Source organism: Diadema antillarum, unplaced genomic scaffold, assembly GCF_040938485.1.
Source record: "Diadema antillarum isolate AM-2024a unplaced genomic scaffold, OU_Dant_1.0 seq00001212_RagTag, whole genome shotgun sequence".
NCBI classification, from domain to species: Eukaryota; Metazoa; Echinodermata; class Echinoidea; order Diadematoida; family Diadematidae; genus Diadema; species Diadema antillarum.
The window spans coordinates 977,038-997,464 of NW_027272004.1; the positions used below are offsets into that span (position 1 = coordinate 977,038).

A 20,427-nucleotide genomic window follows, 5' to 3' on the forward strand; every position below is an offset into this window, starting at 1 on the left:
AGCGATTGGACCACTTCATGACGTCCTCTACATCGTCAAGATCAGGATATTGAGATGGTGCGGTCACGCTACACGAACAACAGGACTTACAAAGACCATTATGCTGGTACGATAGCATCAATGAACAGGTGCAGCTACCTCTCGCCATTACTGAGATTACCGCAGGACAGATACAGCTGGAAGAACATTTGTCAAAACATATTTTCTATCAAGTGAATGTCAAATACAGGTTGAAGAATAGACGGGGATTCTTACAAATACTAGCGAAAAAAAGTTTTCGTTTCTGTTTTCGTAAAATCCTGATTCTTGAAAAAACCTCTGAAGAGTAAGAGCAAAGACAGTCTTGTAGCGCATGAAGAACAGGCCCAGTGTCTCAGAGCAAAAAGTGTGGAAGTGTAACATGTTTGAGTGCAGAGAATACCCAATGAATGATTGTGAATTCTTGATGATTAAAATAATGTTACACAAGAGGGAGAGGGGAAGAGAGAAATAAAGACGGAGGAGAGACAGAGAGAGGGAGAGGGAGAAAGAGTGGCAAGAATATCCACTATTAGTTCATGCAGTACTTCTGTCAGTCGCGAGTTTGCATCCACTCGTGTAGCATGTCTTCTTTGCTCGAAAATGGTACAAAAAATATATATTTGTAGTCATAAAACTTCCCGTCAAATTTCGATAAAATTGTAGATTATCATGCAATACACACTAATACCGTAGAGGCGTGCTCTAATTTGGTATTTTGTTGTTGTTTTAATCGAAGAGATGTTTAAGAAGGCACAATTTTAATCATTGTTCACCAACCGTTTTATAGCATTCGTCTCGAGAATCCGGTGGGACCACTGAGTGAAGGTCTCGACTCAGATCAAAGACAACGATGTATATAGCCCTCCACGTTAAAAACACCTGCATAACAGAAACAGGGACAGAAAACAAATCAACATATTATGAGTGACTATTCTTCAAGCCGTGAGTAGGACGCGTGGTGAAAGAGAGTACCATGACCGTGGTTTAATACTAGTAAGAATTAACAGAATGCCACAATAATGTTCTAGTTAGTGTCTACCAACTTTCAATGAAATCTGGTTTCCAGGCATGAACGTTTTCATCACAGAACGACATTCAAATCAATAGTTTATTTCCATTAAAAAACAAAACTGAACAAAAATATGATACAAAGCAGAGCATGTGTCAATTTTATTTAGCTGGAAAGGAGAGTTCATAAAACACAATATTCAAGAATGCACACTTTGCCATGATGCAAAAAGAAGAAGAAGTGATCATAACGATGGAAAGGAGTGTTCCATTAAAAAGCCAATTTTGCAGGACGTGGAACACTGACATGAAAACAACAGCAACACCAATATACCAATAAAATGTATTTACATTACATTCATCAACATTGTACATTTAATCTTTGCTATTTATGATGTTGATAATACAACCATACTATCAACAATATTTGTTTCAGAATGTAAATAACAAACATTGTAAAATAACAATTTCATGGCACTGACACTATTGTGACCATGCATCACAAAACCAACAAAAAGTCGCTAGACATGTATTTTTTTAAAGTAGGGTAGATTCTGAAAGAGCAGAATAATATAAGCTTTAAAATGGTGTATAACCCAATTCAAATGAATTCCCCCAACCCCCTATCTAAATACCGGAAAGAAAGCACACACTCTGCAAAAGTGTGACCTGAGAAAAGAGGCTCTGAAGTACAGAGTCTTTCCTTAGCCGTGCTAGCAATGTGATGAAAGTGACAAAACACCGGATGTAAACCACCGGATCAATAACAATGTAGGGATTATCAGATTAAGCTGAAATAGAGCATTGCACCTGTCCGTGATCAATGCTAACTTTCAAAGCAGTAGCATTATCTTTTCAAAAGTTATTCGACTTAAAATTGAAGAGTGTGCACAGAATTTCAAGAAATGGAAGAGGGTCTCTAAGACATACTTAACATTCTACTCCCCCACCCCCCCCCCCCCCCCCCCACAAAAAAGGGATGTAGAGAAACTGCTGAAAACGCACTTTCCCATTCATGTTAGAATCCCAAACTAAACTAGACTCGGAATTTGTCAACACTGACAAATTAGGTGATCCGATCTATTGGGAAATCAATTATTTGAGTCCTGATCCCAATAGGCATGACCATACAGGTTTCATCTGTGTTGAGGGGACATTGGCCATGTGATGTTTGGAGTCTCATTTAGAAAAGGGAGTCAGACCTGCCATATTTGGTACCGAATTCCGTATGCACTAACGAAGATACATAATGAAGTATATTTGACCTTTGACCCCATTTTGCACACCAAATATGGCATCTGAGCAAAAAGTGGTTATTTTGTGAAATGATTCTTGTAACATGGTCTTTGCGTGTGCAAAATATGGGAAAGATAGGACAAGTATTCACCAAGATACAGGATGAAACATTTATGACCTTTGACCCTAATTTACATACCCAAGATGGTGTCCGTTCAAGCAGTTGTTATTTTGTGAAAAAATGTACGTGACATGAACTAAACATGTGCAAAATATGGGGGTGATAGGGGCTGTTTTTCTTGAGTTATTGCAAAGAAAGTTGCAAAAAGAAAGAAATATCTCAATACAGCAAAGATAAGCTTTAATTTCAACCAAGTTTTTTTTATCATGATCCCGACATTGTATGAAAAAGCAAAAGGCACAACAACATAGCGCAAAGTCTCAACTCCAACATATTAAAATCTGGGAGAAATTCACCGAAGGGTAAGTGAGCTAGTGCTCGATAAAGACAATCATGTCAATTTTCACATCTAGAAAAATTCCCTCCCATAGAGATAACACGTCATAAGGAAGATACAGAAAGAAGTACATATGACCTTTGACCCCACTTTGCACAGACAAGATGGCATCTGAGCAAAAAGTGATTACTTGTGAAATGATCCTTGTAACATGGTCTTTACGTGTGCAAAATATGGGAAAGATAGGACATGTGTTCACCAAGATACAGGATAATACATTTATGACCTTTGACCCTAATCTACATACCCAAGATGGCGTCTGATCAAGTAGTTGTTATTTCATGAAATAATGTACGTGACATGAACTAAACATGTGCAAAATATGGTGGTGATAGGGTATGTTTTTCTTGAAGTATTGCAAAGACAGTTGCAGAAAGAAATATTTCAATACATCGAAGATAAGCTTTAATTTCAACCAAGTTTTTTGACGCAATCCCGACATCGCATGAAAAAACAAAGGGCACATTTACGATAGCCCAAAGTCTCAGCTACAACCTTTTAAAATCTGGGAGAAATTCACCGAAGCATAAGTGAGCCAGTGCTCGATAAAGATAGTCATGTCAATTTTCATTTCCATAAAAACTGCACTCCCATTGAGATAACACGTAAACTGTTTCAAATTTGACAAGGTTACCTTCAATCCATTTTTACGAGGTAATACCATCATCCAATTAAAATTGTGTTACAACATTTATGAAAGAGCATTTAATAAGCTACAACATACTGAAATTAGGGTGAAAATCGGCAAAGGATAAGTGAATTACGCTCGAGTGAACTTGAAATTTGATGACGTCATTTTGAAAATTTACTTTTTTTACTTTATTAAGAAATTTGATATCTTTTAATCATTTTTTTCAGTATCGCCAACCCATGAAATGACATGTACAACTCATCAACTTTTAAAATATGTAAAGAAAATGGGGAGTCACTGTCCATCCTGACGAGTAAAATCGGATTAAAAATTGGCGGTTTTTTGGCATTGTTGCACTGTATATCGCCATTGACGCGCGCGCGGAATTTCAACTTTGACGGGCCCGTATGACGTCATATTGAGTCAGATTGACTTGAAACTTGGTAGAAATATTCCTTGACATTTCAGGCATCTGATAAATGTGAAAAAAACGGGAAATTTTTATTGCATATGAGCTGTGCGTGTGTATATGTGCGCGCGCGTACGCGTCCGTCCATTTTTTTTCAATTTTTCATAAGGTAAAATGCTCCAGATGGTCTGAAACGTGTGCAAAAAAAAATTAAGCTCGATTTGAGCATACAAATATTTCAACGCGCGCGTACGCGCACTTTTTAATAATAAATATGAATTTTGATAATATGAGTAGAATGCGCTTGACTTGAAATATATGTGACGTAAATTTCATTGAAAAATTCCATTCTATTAATGATATATGAATAAAAATGTGTTTTCATATAATGACGTCATAGTGACGTCACGGTTGACCAATCACTCTGATACATTAGATTTGTCGTCTTTGGGACATGATACATATATACTGTAAGTTTGAAATTGATACTCTGAGAACTTTCTGAGTTAGTAGATGCACAACTTTTGTCCAGAAATAAAGAAAGAAGAAGAAGAAGAAGAAGAAAGAATCCGTACAGATACAGAAGGTGATCCGAGAGGATACTCGGATCACCAAATAATGCTGCAGAAGATTAGGACTTTCAGGAAACTTGAAAATCTCAAGATTTAATTGGTTGACCCATTTCACTATTTTTGAGTCGTCACCTAAAATCAAAGGATAAGACTTCTCGTTGGTTTTGTGATGCACGGTCACATTTAGACGTGTTTACAAAGATTTTTTTTTTTTTGATATCCAAGTGATGTTTTATTTGGCGCTCAACATTCTTGATGTAATCACAGCTGAGAGATACATGACAAAGAATAAATTTTGTTCAACTTCTTGATTATACATGCACATTTTTGTCTTGAGGTATGCTGTCTGTGTGGGTTTATAATGGAAAGAAATGCCATTCTGTACCAAATGTAGTGACACCGAATGAGAATAGCACTGGCTCAATGGGTCAGCGAACAACACATTAGACTAAAAATCTCCTAACACAAAATGGCTGTCCGAGCCACGAGAGCTTCCGAATGGAAGCACACTCTCAGTGCGCATGCGCATGAAGAGAGGCCAAAAGAGCCACGCGTCTTCTGGCCTCTCTCCTCCAATCACCGCAGCTCGCGGTTAACAATGTTTGCGTATGATGTGTACACGCACACGCACACACACACACACGTGTCTCAGTGGCAGCAATGTCCCACACGTTTATGGCTATAGCACCGAGTCTGGCATCGCCCAATTGCTCGGTCGCTCGGGAGATTACGAAATAACGCACCGTTAGGGGAGACGATCGTCCGACTCTAATCCAAGCGGTTCAATTTCCCTCTGTATCATGATAACCTCGTGAATTAAGCGGGACTGACACATTAAAGTTCTCCCCATAAGAGCACAGATGTGTTCCCAAGTGTAAGCATGAAAGTACAATAATGTGAAAATTTGAAATTTTGCTCTGACTGAACCAAAACTTATCGGCCTCATTATGAATTCACTTTTTCTTTGGCTGTTGGTTTTATGATAAATACTATGACTTGCGTCACTTAACAAACACCCTAAAAACAACACAGAAAAAGCAAGTTCAAATCGACCCCCTTTTCAAACCCGTTCTTTTCCTTCTTGTCCATGGCAATTGCCCATTCCCCTTCTCCTCAAAAAACAACAACAAAACACAAACAAAAATCCCAATTGGCATGAATAATGACATGACATGGAAAATAAGGTCATGACCATGTGAACATAAACCATTCATCATCTTATATGTGACAAAACATGACACCTAATCTATACTGTAGGCTACTATGAATTACCAACCTGGTGGGTTGTATAGTAGACATCATGCCCAGCAAAGTCCCATATACTCAACGACATCTCATCAGCTGGAGGCGAGTTCAGACTGTCTCCCTTCTCCTTTTTCTCCACGTACTTGAGCATCTCCTCTTCAATGGATGAGTCACTAGTATCGGAAGGTAACAAGACGGCCGACGAGGCAGAGGATCCCACAGAAGGCTCTGAGGTAGGTATTAAGGGTAAAATAGTGTACATGTCTAATATGGATGCCGTATGCATAAAATATTAATATAATACTCTGAACAATATACTAAAATATATGATAGGATAAAAAGTGTTGCTTGATAAGTGACTAACAGTAGCTGTCAGGAGCCTATTTAGCAACTACATGTATTAAAATCAACTTCTTATACAGTTTCTTGTTAAAGTACAGAATAGTAGAAATAAGTACAGAGTGCTAGTCCAATCTACCCGTGCTTCAATATACAAGTGTCATTTGTATACAAACGTTATTGTGGTGTTAAATAGCCACAAGTGCATATATATATTTTGTTTGCTTGTTTGAGAGAACCATAGCTATACGTAAAGGCCGTGTCACACCTTTCCGGGCAAGCTACGCGGGCTTGTGGCGAGGAGGTATTTCACAGCACGCAAGAGATTTCAGCGGGCGAACAAGAATGTTTACAGGTTTCGCACTTGTTTCTTACATAATGCGTGCACTCCGTGTGACCTGCGTGAGTGCTTTGAAACCGATCCGTTTCCTGTTACGAGCGACTTATGGGTACTGAGAAGTACCTGAGTTAAATTACCTGCGAGCTGCTGACCGTAAAGGCCGTGTCACGCAGAACGCCAGTAGGAGACCCTTAGCGGCAGTACTTCCAGGCAATTACCACGCAGGTACTTCGCAGTCCCGTATGCAGCCTAGATAATGAAATTCTGTGAGATTTCAGCCATTCCATTAGAGGAATTCCTTCACTGAGTTGTTAGCCCCCACGCGACTGGTACAAAGGTCACACAGTATACTCGCAAGTATAACGCGTCCAGCAAGTAAGACACATGCGCTGACTCGCACGAATCCTTTTCCGCCCTCAGGGAATGTCCGGTATGCTAGAAAATCCCTACACGTAACAAGCCCGAGTAGCTTGCCCGGAAAGGTGTGACAGGGCCTAAACATGGTTGCGGGTAGAAAAATATGCGTGTGCACCTCCGGGCGACTACTTTTGAGATACATGCTAGGTACTATCATGTGCGGACCATCTACGGGGACCTCCGAGTAGTCAAAATTGTTCTTTGCAAGTCGCACGCAAGGCTGGTGTGACACGGCCTTAAGGGTCTCCTACTGGTGTTTTGCGTGTACCTCTGCGAGCGAACCCCCATGATTCACTGGAACAAATTTTGAGCATGCTCAAGGCCTTGTCATACCGTATCTGGGGAAGTTTTGCGGCTTCACTTGCGGGAAGTTTTTACTATTAACTATTTTAGTTTTTACTAATTTACTATCCGGAGCTCACCGCGCTTGGTCCGCACATGACAGTACCTATTGCGTATCTCGCGTGTAGTTGCCTGGAGGTGCGCGCGCAAGTCCGATTTAACAGCAACCAAGTTTCGAGCATGACCAAAACTTGTTCCGGGTGGGTCGCGGGGATGCTCGGAGAGGTCCACGAAGAACGCCAGTAGGAGGCCCTTATAGCGGCAGCACTTCGCAGGCAACTCCCACGCAGGTACTTCGCAGTCCCCGTCTGCAGCCAAGATAACGAATTTCCTTGGGACTTTTGCCATTCATTCAGAGGAATTTCTTCACTGAGTTGTCAGCCCCCAGGCGACTAGTACACAGGTCACACAGTATACCCGCAAGTAGAATTCAAGTAGAACGCGTCCAGCTAGTAAGACACATGCAGTAACTCGCCCTAATCCTTGTGCGCCCCTCAAAAAATTATTGTTCGGTATGCTGGAAAATCCCTACACGCAACAAGCCCGCGTATAGCTTGCCCGGAAAGGTGTGACAGGGCTAAACATGGTTGCGGGTAAAATATTTGCGTGCGCACTTCAGGGCGACTACGGGTGAGATACGTGCTAGGTACTGTCATGTGTGGATCATCTACGGGGACCTCCGGGTAGTAAAAATTGTTCTTTGCAAGTCGCACGCAAGGCTTGCCCGGAAAGGTGTGACACGGCCTTCTCCCTACAAAGCCCAAGCTATTTTGACCCCTTCCAGGCCCAAGGGGGGGGGGGGGGCAACACTGTGCCCCCCCCCCTATATAAGTTCTTTATTATATGATGTATGACCGTCATATTTTGCACGTGGGTAAACCAATTTATACTTTTTATGACCCAACATTTGAAATTTCTCAAGACCATCCACTGAGGGCGCTATTTACCAAAATGTAGAGAAATACATAGGAAATACGCTAAACTTATGTTCTTTCTCTTTATTTCTGTATCTCCAGTATATGTTTTTATTATTTGTCATTGTTTTTTTTTATCATTTTCATATTTCTCCATAAGGGAGAAGCAAGTCAACCTCCACTATTTCTTATGGTTGAAATTTATCAAGGTCAATATGTGGGGGCGCTATTCAATACAATATAAAGAAAAACCTATCGTGTATCGCATGGAATGGGTACATATATTGGAATCACATTTCATATTTCCAAAATATTGAAATTTTGAGTTTGCATATTGATAAAAATGATAGACAAATTGTATTACCAGCAAAGCTTGTGTGAATATAACACAAAATAAAAGGGTAGTCTTTGGAAAATGCTGTATTTTTTATCATTCCTACTATATCTATTGTTTGATGCCTATGTCATATAAAACAGAAAGGAAATAATAAGAATGCCATTTCAACGTAATTTACAACCCATAATTAGTTCACATTTTGGTCCTTCAGGAAATTACAGGCAAGAAAACTCCCATTTCATCAATTATTATACTGTTAACTGAACTTGGAACAGAAAATCACGCAAATCTGATGAACATGGTTGTCAGTTTATGGTTGCCATGGCAACCAATACTTTTTATAGCTAAATTACATACCAAAATGTTTCTAATACAATTCTAGGAAAAGTCACCAAATTTGGTTCAAATCGGGGGCCCGTTTCATAAAACTTGTCATCAGTGACAACTGCCACATTTCTATGACAAATTTGCTCTCAGTCAATTAGATGGAAGGATTTCAGTAGTTTGACACATCTATGACAACTTGTAGTAGAGCAGATAAGCCGAAGAATTGTGCAAAATATGACTAAAGCATGAAACTTTCACCACTGTTAGTACATGCTATAAGATTAATTTTAAGATCGGGAGGTAAGTCTGAATTGACCTCTGATGACCTCCAGAGGTCAATGACCTCAAAATCTAAGAAAATTCATATTTTGAGTCATGGGTTAATAATAAACACAGTATAATGATGTACTAAAACTTGATTTTTGTCACAGTGAAATTGTCTTCATGCTCAACAGAGCCTTGACAGGTTTTTACCTTTGACCTCTGACGACCTTCAGAGGTCAATGACCTCAAAATGTCAGAAAATTGATATTTTGTGTCATTGGTTAATGATGAACATGGTAATGGTGTACTAGAACTATTTTTTTTTTTTTGGTTACAGTGGAATTATTTTCATGTTCCACAGAGCCCTGACTGGTTTCTAACTTTAACCTCTGATAACCTCCAGAGGTCAATTACCTCAAAATGTAAGAAAATTGATATTTTAATGCGTCAGTCATAACTGAAACACGATAATTATGTACTAAAAACTAATTTTTGTAAGTGGAATCAATGTTCCACAGAGCCTTTCAAGTCAGGTTTCTACCTTTGACCTCTGATGACCTTATATGACCTGTGATGAGATCATTGACCTCAAAATATCAGAACATCAGCTCATGGGCAATATTTGCATAGCTTCCAGCTGGTGGGCCTGTATTGGCCAGTGTCAAGCTTGTGGGTTGTTACAGTATGACTCATGGTCCTGGAGTATACAATCCACAGCTGCGACATCATGGACCATCTTGAAAACTTCGACATGCTGTGAGGCCAACATGCATTCCACATGAAGCAATCCTGTGTTTTGCAACTAGATATTGCCTTCCGAGAACAACCCAGGGAATAGATAAGCATTCATGGCAAACCATGGAGAAAGCGGATTGTGCAAACTATTTTGGAGTCTACTCCGAAAGGAAGCTCAGTCGGAATCACATCGCCACAGGAGCTTAAAAAAGGCTATCCCGTACTTCGACCAAAGACTCTCTCCACACGAAGATATCATAAAGTTCAGGTGCTTTGCTACTCCGCACATACTGCTCAGGACTCTCCTGGAATATGCATGCATCATCTGGGATCAATTCACCCAGGCAAACATCATGAAGTTTGGAATGATCCAGAGAAGATAATGCACTCCTCAGTTGCAATGACCATCACATGCAAAACAAGCAGTGTTACAGCCACACTCAAAAAAAAAAATACAATGCAAATCCCTGTAAGAAAGTACAGCACAGGCAAATTCAGCGATGATGTTCTGCATCAAGAACTCCACACTATCCACTCCGCAGGAAGTTGTGGCCCCACTGCTGCATCCTTCAGAAAGGGCCAATGACCAGAAATGTCAGGCATCATTTGCAAAAGCACAAAGAAGGCCTACTCCCAGAGATTTTTTTTTTTTTTTTTTTTGGGGGGGGGGGGGTTAAGTCGCTACCCTAAGCCACTGTCTCTTGTATCTCTTTGAAACACTGCAGGAGAGAGATACTCAATATTCAGCTCTGCTATTAAAGATACAGATGTCTGTCTTTTTGGTTGGGTTTTGTTTGTTGTTTGCTGTTGTTGTTGTTGGGATTTTTTTTTTGTTGCATATAGCTCTTTGAAGACCTTTGTTAACCAATTAAGAAAAGGCTCCACGGCAAAATATTACAAGATAACACAATATGGTGAAGACGAAGAAAAAGAAGAAGAAGAAGAAGAAGAAGTAGTAGTAGTAGTAGAAGAAGAAAGAGAGGAAAAGAGATTTGCTGTCAATGATGCAGAGCCAATACCATTCAGTTCTATGGTAGATCCTAGTCGGCACTGCAAAGGTTCGGATGTCTCTGTTGGCAAGGGATATTCTAAAGCTCCAAGTTAGTATTGGGGTGTTTTACATTGTCTGGGAATAGAGGGTTGAGTTCTGTCTATGAGGATATGTAACAACAACTAGATCTGTTGTCTTTGGGACATGATACATATAATGGTATAAGTTTGAAATTGATAGGCAGAGGACTTTCTGAGCTAACCTCTACACAATTTTTGAGGAGAAATAAGAAGAAGAAGAAGACGAAGAAGAAGAAGAAGGAGAATAAGAAGAAAAAAGAAGAAGAAAGAATCCGTACAAAAACAGAAGGTGATCCGAGAGAATACTCGGATCACCTATAATTAGGTCTGAGATATCTGGGTTTTTTATATTTGTTTTGACCATCCGACATGGATCTCCAACGCAAAAGAATAAAAATGTGTTAGACCCAGCCACCACCGTGGTTTTTTTTTTTTCAATAGATATTGATATTACAGTGTAGTTGAGAAAAAATACCTTCTCATTGTCCTAGATGGAAGTCAAAATTGAACAGTGTGTGGAATACTCTGCATACAATTTGGACACACACACACACACAAATGCATTTTTCAGTATATTACTTCATAAACAGCTGGCCATTACAAACCAGTGAGACCAGACATCAATATTCTTACATTTCGATATCTTTCAATATCCTCCAGAGGTCAGAGGATAATCGCTAATGTTCATGTGAAATGAGTACACGCTTTTTGAGTTGCTCACTTTTGTTACTATAGAAATACATAATATGAGCATCATGTCAATCATTAAGTAATTTATCAGTTTCATTTGCAGTCTTGGATTATTTTTTTCTACGTGTACAAATAAAATCACTGCAAAGTGAATAACTTTCACATCAAAATTCAAAGGAGAATAGTAAAAGAGAAATAAATGTGATAACATGCAAAGCACTAAATAGAAAAAAACTTATTATATGGTATTCAGTAATTCTTTGAATGTTGTCCCACATGAGATCAAAATAAATGATATATGTTTAACGCAGGTCAATAACGCAAGGTTTTTAGGGCTTTGGATTGACCGAGAATTATCCTGGAAAACTCATATTAATTTTGTAAGTAAAATTTTGTCCAGAAATATTGGAATTTTAAACAAGCTTAAACATTTGTTCCCTTTTTATATTTTGCAGAGTATATATTCTTCTTTAATATCTCCACACTTTAATTATGGAATTTTGGCGTGGGGAAATGCAATCAATTTACCATCAGATTCCCTTCTTCGTATTCAAAAGCGTGCAATAAGAATCATAAACCACGCCGGATATTTTGCTCATACCAACTTTTTTTTTTTCATCAAAACAGAATTCTGAAAATTCCAGACCTATTTTATCATAATCTTGGAATTTTCATGTATAAACTAACAACTAATGAATTACCATCTGTTTTTATTCACATGTTCAAAAGAAATCGCTCTATTCATTGCTACCCCACTCGACAGAGTGACGCTTATCACCTTCCCCGTACTCGCACTATTTTTGCAAAGAAAACAATTATGTTTACTGGACCCAGATACTGGAATGACCTCCCTCAAGATATTACTTCTTCCTTATCCTTATTCACCTTCAAACGCAAACTAAAACGGCTATTACTTAGTGGATACACACTACCCGGCTCTTAGCAACATTATTTTTTTTTTAAATACCCCCAGTCTTTTGTCTTTGTCTGCAGCTCCAAGTTATTTAACGATACTGTTATAGCACTTTGTGTGTGTGTGTGTGTGTGTGTGTGTGTGTGTGTGTGTGTGTGTGTGTGTGTAAACACGGCGAAATATGTACAGTCTCGTTTAAGCGATACTAAAGTATTCATGTTCGATAGTTCGTTTTTAACACTGATTTTGCACTGGTACAATTTAAGTTGGTCGAGATAAACATGTCCGTTCTCCGTATAATTTCACGCCTATAAATTCGGGAATGTACAGTTTTTACAAGCATCATTGCTTTTATGTAGGCCCCATCATATTTCTGACATTTATTTGTGATATCCTCAGATGATAACGACCATTTATATTTGTGTGTAATGTTTGTTTGTCTTTTTTTTTCAAACATGAGATATGGTTGTATATATTTTGTACTTTTGTTTTATTGTCAATCATTATGTAATCCCGTCACTGAGAAAGTGGAAATATGAAATAAACTTGAAACTTGAAATACCAGGCCTACATCATCTTAAGGTATACAGGTGAAGGAAATCGCCTTATTGATAAACAATTTTCATAGCGACCACTGAACAATATTGTTTCTTACAATCCTCTCTTCTTTTCAACAAGTGGAATAAAACACATGCACATACCGGGGCATCAGTTTGGAGGAGGGGTGGGGTGGTGGCAGGGATAGTTGACCCCCACCGCAATAAATTGTGAGATGTGGACTTTGTTTTGTTTTTGTTTTTTGCTTTTTAGACAAAAAACTGCCCAAGTTTTTCACTTTAAGTGTGCATCAGATTGTTGGAAATTTGATTCTGAAATGCAAAATCTCCCTTCTGTGAGAGGGGATATCTCCTTCCAATAGACTCCTTCCCCCTGCTTGGTTCCATCCACATATATAACATTGGGGATTGATAGTTTCCCTAATTCTATGAAAAATGTTTTTAAGAGATATTATAATTTAAATTCTAAAGATGAAAAGGCTTTCCTATATATGCACGAGTGTTCATCTTGGAGGGCAAGAGGTAGTTGCTCCGCTTCCTGAGAAAATATGGAAGGGGAGTGATGGTACATAAAACTTTGCCTCCAAGTATTTCCTGAGATGCGTTTTTTTTTTGTTTTATATCATCAAAAAGTAAGTACTTGATCTTTAATTTCAGTTCCAACAAATTAAAGAAAATCCCTCTTGTTGGAGGGGGTAGGGTATCCTCTTTTACTTAACGCTTCCCTCCTCAGTTTCTACCCTTCAATTCAGTACACTCCTTTTACTGATAATTTCCCAAATATTCCATCATAAATGTGTATACAAGATTTTTTTTTTAATTTCTATTCCTAATGCAAAGGCTCCCTCGCATGGGAAGGGTTGGGGGACAGCCCCTTTCATACCCTCCTCTCGCTATATCAATCTTCCCTCCATGCATTGATTATGGCTACACATTTGGGGATGGACATTTTTTTTTAATGGTAGTTCAACCAAGAGTGGCACGAGATCATTGAACTGCAAACAAAAGAATGTAAAAGTTCCATTATGTGGGAGGGGGATACCTCCACCCACATCCTTCCCTCGATTGGTCTCCCTCCATAGATGGCTGACTTACTACACTTCTCTGATACAAATTTCGAGATATTCCTTCAAAAGTGCATGTGTTCCAGATCGTTGAATCTCATTTCTAAAAATACAAGAGCTCTCTCGAATGGCAATGGAATACCCTACCCTCGCCAATGCTGCTCTTTCTGGGTTCCCATCAATATAGACTTGGTACACTTTGGCGATCCATAATTTTCCAAATATTCCCCAAAACGTATGCATCAGATTCTAAAAATCCAAAAACTTCTTCTTCGAGATGGGGGGGGGGGGGGGGAGGGGGCAGGGGGTGAGATGCGTCCATACCCGACCAACTTCCATTTAAGTGATGACGCACACGTTAAACAAGAGCTGCACTAAATCCCTGATTTCAGGTCTAAAACTGCAAAAATCCAATCCCCACCCACACACTCCCCCCCCCCCGCTCCACTCCTTATACACCATGGACTTATGCTTACACATATTTTCCAAGTTCCCTCCCCCAACGTGAAAACAGATCGACACCCCTTGCTCTGTGCACATACCCAATGTAGATAATTACTTGAAAAGTTCTGCGGAATGAGTAGCCACTTTTTGTAACAGAAATGCATGGTTTGTAAGCCCTACATTATAAACAATGAACTATTAACTATCGCAATATCAATATTAATATCCTCACCTTTCATTAGAGGTCTTTGACCTTGTGTGATTTCCATGGGTGAAAGGTATTGGCTCGTTATTAAGCAGGGCCTACAAGGTGTACGAGTGCTCTCTAGAACATCATCATGTTTACCATTAATGATGCCAAACTATCCTGATACTTTGAGGTCATTGACCTCTCGAGATCATCAGAGGTCAAATGCAGAAACTCGTCTGTGGTTTTGGAATATGAAGACAATGTCATTGTAAAACAGATATGCTTGTTTTGTACATCTTTACCATGTTTATCATCAACCAATGATGTCATAGTTCAATATTCTGATATTTTGAGGTCATTGACCTCTCAAGGTCATCAGATGTCAATGGTAGAAACCTGTCTGCTCTTTAGAATATGAAGATAATTTCATTGTAAGACAGATATGCTTGTTTTGTACATCTTAACAATGTTCACCATTAAGCAATAACATCACAGATCAACACTATATTATGAGGTCATTGACCTCTAAAGGTCATCAGAGGTCAAAGGTAAAAAAAAAAATGTCAATGCTCTGTGGAATCAGAAAATGGTTTCCCTGAAGTATAGATTCATGTTAAGTGCAACATAATCACATCTATCATTCACAAACGTCTCCAAACATCAATTTTCTTATATCCAAAGTTCATTGACCTCTGGAGGTCATCAGAGGTCAAAGGTAAGAACCTGTCAGTGCTCTGTTGAATCAGAAAATGGTTTCTCTAATGCATGTTAAGTGCAGCATAATCACATCTATCATTCACAAACGTCTCCAAACATCAATATTCTTATATTTAAAGTTCATTGACCCCTGGAGGTCATCAGAGGTCAAATCAGACTTACCTCTCGATCTTAAAATAAATCTTATGGTATGTACTAACACTGGTGAAAGTTTGATGCTTTAGTCAAATTTTGCATTAGGGCGGACGTCCACTTGGGCGCGGACAAGCTCCGGAAGGGTTGCGGAAGCAAATTTTGTCATTTCGGCATCCTGTCCGCGACAGACGCGGAATAACTTTGTGAATCGGCTTGTCCTGGGACATTCCTAGGACTGTCCGCGGACTGACTGCGGACATTCCTAGGAATCACTCCGGAAGAGCGCGAAATACCTCGGAATATGCTAATCGTAGCCAGGCAGCGCGGAAACATCTAGGATTACACCAGGAATGAACGCGGACAATCAGGATGCCTTCCGGACAACACAAGTTAGGCATGCGGACAAACTGCGGACAATACCAGGAAAATGGAAAGGTATAAATTTGGCGCTGACTTTCACTTTTTCTCATTTGACTGCTAGCCGTCATTGATGCTCTTTGTTGTGTTTCCGCAGTAGCTGCTGATATTATATTATATGATTGGTCAATATTATTTGTGACCCTGCACCTCAAAACAAACAAAAAGTCGCCAGACATAAATTTTTTAGTTAAGACCATATTCTGAAAGAGCAGACTTTAAGCTTTAAAATGATGTATAACTCAAATCAAATGAACTCTCCTAACCTATCTAGATATTGGAAAGAAAGCACAAACTCAGGAAAAGTGTGAACTGAGAAAAGAGGCTCTGAAGTACAGTGTCTATTCAAGCGCTTAATCTTTACCAAACCGTGCTGGCTGTGCGATGAATGGGACAAAAACCAGGAAGTAAACCACCAGAGTAACAACAAAACAACAATGAAGGGATTATCAGATTAAACTGAAATTAAGCATGCCTCATTAACACATTCTGTCCATAATTAATGCCAACTTTCAAAGCAGTAGCATTATCCTTTCAAAAGTTATTAGAGTTGAAAGTGAAGAGTGTGGACAAGGTTTTTCAGAAATGAAAAAGGGATTCTAAAGACACACCTAATCACACTATTCTACCAAAAATGTTCGAGATAAACTGCTAAAAAAACACACTTTCCTGCCCGTTTTATGATACCAAATTTTGGCATAGTGTAAAAGAAGACCCGCTCTTTCAGAAAATATGAAAAAGTCAAGTTCGGCTAGGTTGACCCATTTCACTTATTTTCAGTCCTCACGCAAAATCAGTGTGTGCGACTTTATGTTCGTTTTGAGGTGCAAGGTCACATTTTATAAATGTGACCACCAAAAGTCGAAGAATAGGATTGTCTGCATGTCGGGTGACGACTCATTTTTTTTTTTTAATTTCTCTCATCTGGGAGAACAATCTTTTCCTCTGCCTACAGTCACATGGATGATATTCGCAAACTTTTTAAACCATATATATATATGTGACCCGCTACAACAAAATGATCCTAAAGTCGGGCGAGGTCGATTATTTGAAAATTGCATGACACAATTCCCTAATCTTTCTGCTTTAAATTGATATATAACACGTCTTATAAAAATAATCGGCTGCGGAGATATCGATGTCTAAAAGAGAGCATGTCAAGACGTCTGGGAAATCACTGTTTCGAGAAAAGCGCCCTAAAAGTTCTCCTTGCGACGCAATCACAATCAAGAGACACGCAAGTCAGTATTCACCTCCGGACAATAGAAGTTAAGCCCTAGCAACCCCCGAAATGCTCATTCAAACACAGCGTCGGCGGTCTCCTCACCGACCAATCAGTGACCAGGATGTCAGGAGAAGCGGCTAGGCATAGCGCAACCCGCCCGCACGCACCAGTCGACTGGGCAGTGTGCGAGCTTCACGCTTCGGTTAGCGGCAAGCAGCAAACTGACCAATGAGATCACTCTGGTCGTTGTTAGGGGCGGAGCCTATGTGTGGCGCTCAATCCAAATGTTCGAACCAGTTTCTGCTTCGTTGAAACGCCAAAAAAACATGGCCCAGAAAAACGCTATTTTGTGGTCTTTCCTTTCATCATTTTGCTTCAAAATTTCGACAGATGATAGAAGACATGTCAGACTCTAATAATATGTCAAATTCAGAATATCGTAAGTTTTGACCAATTTTGATGCTCTAACTTCAAACTCGATTTTCACGGCTTCGACCGTGCGCGACTTTAGGACCATTTTGTTGTAGCGGGTCACATATATATATATATATACACACATAAAAATGTAAATGTATATGTATATATATATATATATGTATATATAATATACATAAAAATGTAGATGTATATGTATATATATATATATATGTATATATAATATACATAAAAATGTAGATGTATATACATATATATACATATATATATATGTATAATATATATTTAAATGTTGATAAGGTAGTCCACGTGTTGGCAAGATAAAAAGATAAGTAACAAAACTGCAACAAAGTCCATGCTGTATTCACCAACGGTTTATTTCTTCACAAGAAATATAATACAGCATGAACTTTGTTGCAGTTTTGTTATATTCTTTATCCACTTTTTTTAGACCTGTGCTTTATCCATCGTGAAGTATATAATGTTTTGTCTGATACTTCTGCAGAGCATGCCAAAATGATCCTAATCATTAAATTTGTTCTTCTTTCTCTCATTTTTACCCTTGTGCATCTCTAACTCTCTCTTATTTTGATCACTTTTGAACATTTTGCAATGATTCAAGTCCGAGAAGTTTTTTTTTTTCTCATGCTTAGAGCTTACTAGCCTATTGTCAATGAAGTGTAAAAATGGGAAAATATTTTAACCTACTTTAATTTACTTTTTTTTTTTTTTTTTTGGGGGGGGGGGGTTCAACTGGGCTGTCAAATTGGACAATCGAGTTTATTTGTGACCCTGCACCTCAAAACAAACAAAAAGTCGCCAGACGTGAATTTTTAGTTAAGACCATATTCTGAAAGAGCAGACTTTAAGCTTTAAAATGATGTATAACTCAAATCAAATGGACTCTCCTAACCTATCTAAATATTGGAAAGAAAACACAAACTCAGAAAAAGTGTGAACTGAGAAAAGAGGCTCTGAAGAACAGTGTCTATTCAAGCGCTTAATCTTTACCAAACCGTGCTGGCTGCGCGATGAATGGGACAAAAAACAGGAAGTAAACCACCAGAGTAACAACAATGAAGGGATTATCAGATTAAACTGAAATTAAGCATGCCTCATTAACACATTCTTTCCATAATTAATGTCAACGTTCAAAGCAGTAGCACTATCCTGTCAAAAGTTATTAGAGTTGAAAGTGAAGAGTGTGGACAAGGTTTTCCAGAAATGAAAAAGGGACTCTAAAGACACACCTAATCACACTATTCTACCAAAAATCTTCGAGATAAACTGCTAAAAAAACACACTTTCCTGCCCGTTTTAGTATACCAAATTTTAGCATAATGTAAAAGAAGACCTGCTCTTTCAGAAAATATGAAAAAGTCAAGTTCGGCTAGGTTGACCCATTTCACTTATTTTCATCCTCACGCAAAATCAGTGTGTGCGACTTTATGTTCGTTTTGAGGTGCACGGTCACATTTGCAACTAAAACAAAAAGAGAAGATAAAATTATTAGGTAATAACAACTACGGAAATCATTCAGGTAAAGAATATTTCTGAAATGATTTGTGATGGTTAATGTGTATTTAAATATATACACTCAGCAAAAAACAAACAAACAAGCAAACAAAAGAAAGACAGAAATTTAACACTTTTTCGAGTTCATAATTTATTGCTTTTTCTCTCATTTCACTTGAATTTTGAAGTGACAGAAAATTCTTCATTTCCCCCCATCATCTTTATCTTTCATTGTTATTTTGGGCTTCAAAGATATTACATTGTAATGAGACCACAGGTATATCTTTGGAATTGAATTCATGCTTTTTAGTGTGATGAATTTGTGTTTTGTTCTAATATGTTGTATCATTAGAAAGCATTTACGTATGAATAACAACTTGATCATGTTTATATAGGACATTAACATTTAGCCAAAAATTCTATGGTTTTTTTTTTCTGAGTGTACTTCCACCTACTTTTGTGATTTTTCAGCTGGGCTGTCACATGGGACAACCTAGTTTGTTTGCAAATAAAATACAACATAAAGGAAAATGTACCATAGCAAGTAATATGAACCAGGAAAGTCACTCAGATGAAAAATAATTTCTGAAGATCAAATCAACATCTTGGTCTCGATCAAAATTTGGACGGGGAAATTTTTCTCTCTCCCGAAGGTGCGGAAACGCCCGGACATGTTTAGGACAGTGAGCGGACACGTTCAGGAACGTGCGGACAGGTTCCCGAAGGAGTGCGGAATACCAAATTTGCATTCCGGGGCTTGTCCGCGTCTTGTTCGCGCCCTAGTGGACGCCTGGTCTTATTCGCGTGATTTTGAGGGCTTAACCGCTCTACTATTGTCACTGTGACAAGTTTTATGAAACGGGCGTCTGGTGAAGGGTGTAGGAGTGGCAAAAGAAAACGTGGTGGGGGGGGGGGGGGGGGAATGTGCCCTCCTTGGGCTTTATAGGGTTGATATGCCTGTTTGAAGACCCTGCCACACCTCTGCGGGCAAGCTAAGCGGGCTTGTTGCCTGTAGGGATTTTGCAGAACGCAGGATGAATTTCTACGTGCAGAGAAAGATTTGGGCTATTTTCACTTGTCTCTTACCTGCTGGACGCGTGCTACTTATGTTCTACTTGCATTCTAGTTACGGTGTTACGGTACTTGCCTGTTAGGTGCGGCCGCTACGAACCTCCTACTGGTGTTCTGTGTAGACCTATCCCCCCCCCCCCCCCCCCCCGCAGATGGCACGCACCGGCAAAGATTTGAGCATTCTAAAAAATTGCTCCTTGTGAGTCGTGGGTATTGCCAGCAGAGGTCTACGGAGAATACCACTAGCACTGACTAGGAGGCCCGTAGGTGTCGCAGGTCAAAGGCAGTTAACCCGCTTGAACTACATAGGTTGCCCGTTTATCTGTGC

At 39.0% G+C, this 20,427-nt stretch overlaps 1 protein-coding gene across 1 annotated transcript in view; it reads right to left on the bottom strand.

Moving 5' to 3' along the window:
• The window catches only part of LOC139744793 (cyclic GMP-binding protein C-like), a 95,037-nt gene extending 89,276 nt beyond the window's left edge, over positions 1-5,761 (bottom strand). Inside the window, exons 1-2 of the mRNA XM_071655208.1 lie at positions 5,672-5,761; positions 799-900 (exon numbers count right to left, since the gene is read on the bottom strand). Of these exons, the coding sequence (XP_071511309.1) occupies positions 799-900; positions 5,672-5,728 (159 nt within the window). The 5' untranslated portion in view covers positions 5,729-5,761. The remainder of the gene's footprint in view (positions 1-798; positions 901-5,671) is intronic.
• Positions 5,762-20,427: the final 14,666 nt, after the last annotated feature.